Source organism: Pinus tabuliformis, chromosome 9 (assembly GCF_031772625.1).
Source record: "Pinus tabuliformis cultivar Carrire ecotype Pingquan chromosome 9, CPIR1, whole genome shotgun sequence".
NCBI lineage: Eukaryota > Viridiplantae > Streptophyta > Pinopsida > Pinales > Pinaceae > Pinus > Pinus tabuliformis.
In genome coordinates this window covers 566,216,553-566,219,520 of record NC_142307.1, presented here as the reverse complement: position 1 = coordinate 566,219,520, position 2,968 = coordinate 566,216,553, and the positions used below count along the sequence as shown (strand labels likewise).

Here is a 2,968-nt window from a genome sequence, read left to right as displayed (position 1 = left end):
CACCCCCACGGAAAAAGGCTCGCTAATATGGAACGCGGCCAAACAGCACTTCCAGTTAATTCAGCAGCACAGTTTTTGGGAGGTCAGGGACGGCAAGACTGCAAGATTCTGGACAGATGCATGGAACCAGTTGCCAAAGCTCACCCACGTTCTTCATTCACCCCTAGATCTCGTTAGGCTGGAGCAGCAGCAAGAAAAGATCCATCACTATTGGGTGCAGGAAACGGAGCACGGATTCAGGAAATGGAAACAGGGTAATCAGCTAATTAACATCACAAACCTACAGGATATCAAGGAAATGGAGAAGGAGCTCAAAAAATAAGCATCAGACACGACGAAGGCAATGACATCCTAAGATGGGGATACCGATCAAAGGGTGACTTTACTACTTCAGAAGCCTACAAGATAGTCTGCAACATCACTACCCCTTCTGATCCAATCTGGAGCAAAATATGGGGTCTTGGATCCTGGCCCAAAGTCTCTTACTTCCTATGGTTGGTTAGCCACAAAAGAATCCTCACCTGGGACAAACTAAGAAGAAGAAATTTTCATGGACCATCGATATGTCCCAATTGCAATCAAAATGAGGAAACGCTCCAACACCTCCTGGACACCTGCCCCCTAGCCAATCAGCTATGGGAAAAGGCTAGCTTCAGATGTCAAAAAAGATGCAGAACAGAGAACGACATAACCGACTCCCTAAGACAATGGCCGCAGAATCCTTATAAGAGCGAGCTACTCAACTGTCTGTGGAACTTGCTCCCTGGACTCATCTTATGGGGTATATGGAAGGAAAGGAATAAACGTATATTCAAAAATCAGCGCTCTACGATCGAAGACATATGGACCAGACTCTGTGGGAACCTCAACGAGACGCTGCTGCTCCACTCCTGGACCCAGGAAGATCTTCCATCTCTAGACGTCGAGAAAGGCATTCTAAGCAACTGGCAATTGCTCCTACCTCAGAATCTACACAAGATCAACCCCTCCAAAAGCAGCAGTACAATCAAAGGCACTTGGATCGCCCCCCCTAAGCATTCTTATAAGCTCAATTTTGATGGGGCCTCCAAAGGTAACCCTGGAATGGCAGGTTTTGGAGGTATTCTGAGGAATCACGAAGGCACCCCCCTGCAGATATACTTCGGATACTTGGGTTGGGACACCAACAACTCGGCTGAGCTTGAAGGATTATGGCAAGGGCTCCTTCTCGCATGGAACCTCAATCTCCAACCCTTGATCGTGGAAGGAGACTCTCAGATTCTCATAAACATGGCCAAGCGACTGCAGAATGGCTCACAAGCAAAAAAAATCGCAGACAGCTGGAGGCTCGCAGCTAGACTAGAATCCATCGAACAAGCTCTTCGCAGCAACAGGGCCATCACCTTCAATCACACAAAAAGAGAGGGCAACAAGGTTGCAGATCTCTTAGCTAATATAGGAGCAGATAATGATCATACTCTCCTCACAGGAACCACGACTATTATACCAAACAATGCCTAGGCTCAGGACTTCGCTAGGCTAGTCCAAAGAGATGCTGCTTCCCCGGATGCGGGTGACACTACGATTGAAGGCGAGGTGCCACATGGAAGCCATGTGCGGCCTCAAGCCTAAAACAGGCTTTTAATGCGAACCGCCACCAAGGAATTTAAGCATGGGTTCAGGTGCGATCTTGGACGGCAATTCAATGCACTGTCCGGGGTTCAGGTGCGACTACAGAGTGCAGTTATGGCATGCAGAGTTCGAGGAAAAGATGAGGAGCTTAAGAATGGCGAGCGGGTGGATTGCAATGTGTTGGTTCGCGCTCAGAAACTGGAGTTGGGTCTATGGTTCAGGGAGTGTGCATCTTCTTGGTCGAAGGTTCACGGAGCTACCGCTCACGCCACTCCTCTGTCAATTGACTGCTGCATCAAGTCTGAACGAGGGGGGTGGAAGGTGCTTCAATTTCCCCAATTCCTCCTATTCTGCTCTGTTTTTTCCCCCTGTTATTTGTGGAAAAATGGTCAGGCCTCGACAGCGCCTTCTCAGCCGTCGAGGCTCTAGCCGAGGTGGGTCTTCTCGCCCCTCAGTTGCAACTCCCCAATCCCGCTGCTGTCGATGCCTTTGCCATCAAGTTGCAGAAGCCCATCCCATCCAATCGAGCCAATTCTTGGACTCTAGTAGTCCAGATTCGGACTCGGCACCTCTACCTGCGTTTGGCACTGCTGTCTTCTCTTTCAGAAGCTCCCAGGAAAAATCCTGCATCAACGCCCATGTCTCGGTCCTTTTCCTTGAAGAATCGCAGGATGAGGGCGAGGAACACCCCAGCAAGAAGATGCACCAGGCAGGAAGCTCAAGGGATGTCGAGGGATCGCCAGAGGCTGCCCCAGAGCATGCTGTCAATCCACCTCCGACTCAGGCAGCGCCTTCTACAGCGGGGTACCAGAAAGAATTGGACTCTCTCCCTGAAGGATATGGCTGGCGCAGGATCATCGAGGAGGAGCCGGACGATTAGCCGTCCTTTCGCTCAGCGTCACTCTCTCAGACGCTGCTCAGGTCCACCCATGATTTACTCTGTTTGTTACAATGGCCTACTGTATGTTTTTGCTGTGTATGTATGGTTCGAAAGAAATCTTGTTCAATGCTTTTCGATGCCCCTGCGAGGGATCCTAATGAAGTTCTCTTTTTTCTTTTTTGAGCCCCTGCGCGGGTTGTCAATTTTTGCTCTGATAGCACCTCGGTGGTTTAAAGCCCCTGCGCGGGCGGTTTGTCTCAGTTGCGGTGCCCCTGCGTGGGCTGCTCTTTCTGATAACTTGCAGTCCAAAGTGCCATCCGTGGCCTTTGGCAGTATGACTCAATGACTGTAAATGTTTTCCTGTTCATGTATATAATAGAATAGCATAGTCTTAACGAGAAAAAAAAATGGAACTATAAAGAAATAGAAAATTTTAAAAACATACTATTTAAGAGTAATGATATAATGATATAGATG

General features: G+C 48.9%; 1 protein-coding gene across 1 annotated transcript; it reads left to right on the top strand.

Moving 5' to 3' along the window:
• The first annotated feature begins 1,083 nt into the window (after positions 1-1,083).
• Positions 1,084-1,500, top strand: LOC149149792 (uncharacterized). The gene has a single exon (XM_089442590.1). It carries the CDS (start codon positions 1,084-1,086, stop codon positions 1,498-1,500), a length of 417 nt encoding a protein of 138 aa, XP_089298716.1.
• Positions 1,501-2,968: the final 1,468 nt, after the last annotated feature.

Excerpts from the sequence above, each read along its gene's own strand:
- LOC149149792 (XM_089442590.1), top strand. The coding sequence starts at position 1,084 with ATGGCAGGTTTTGGAGGTATTCTGAGGAATCACGAAGGCACCCCCCTG.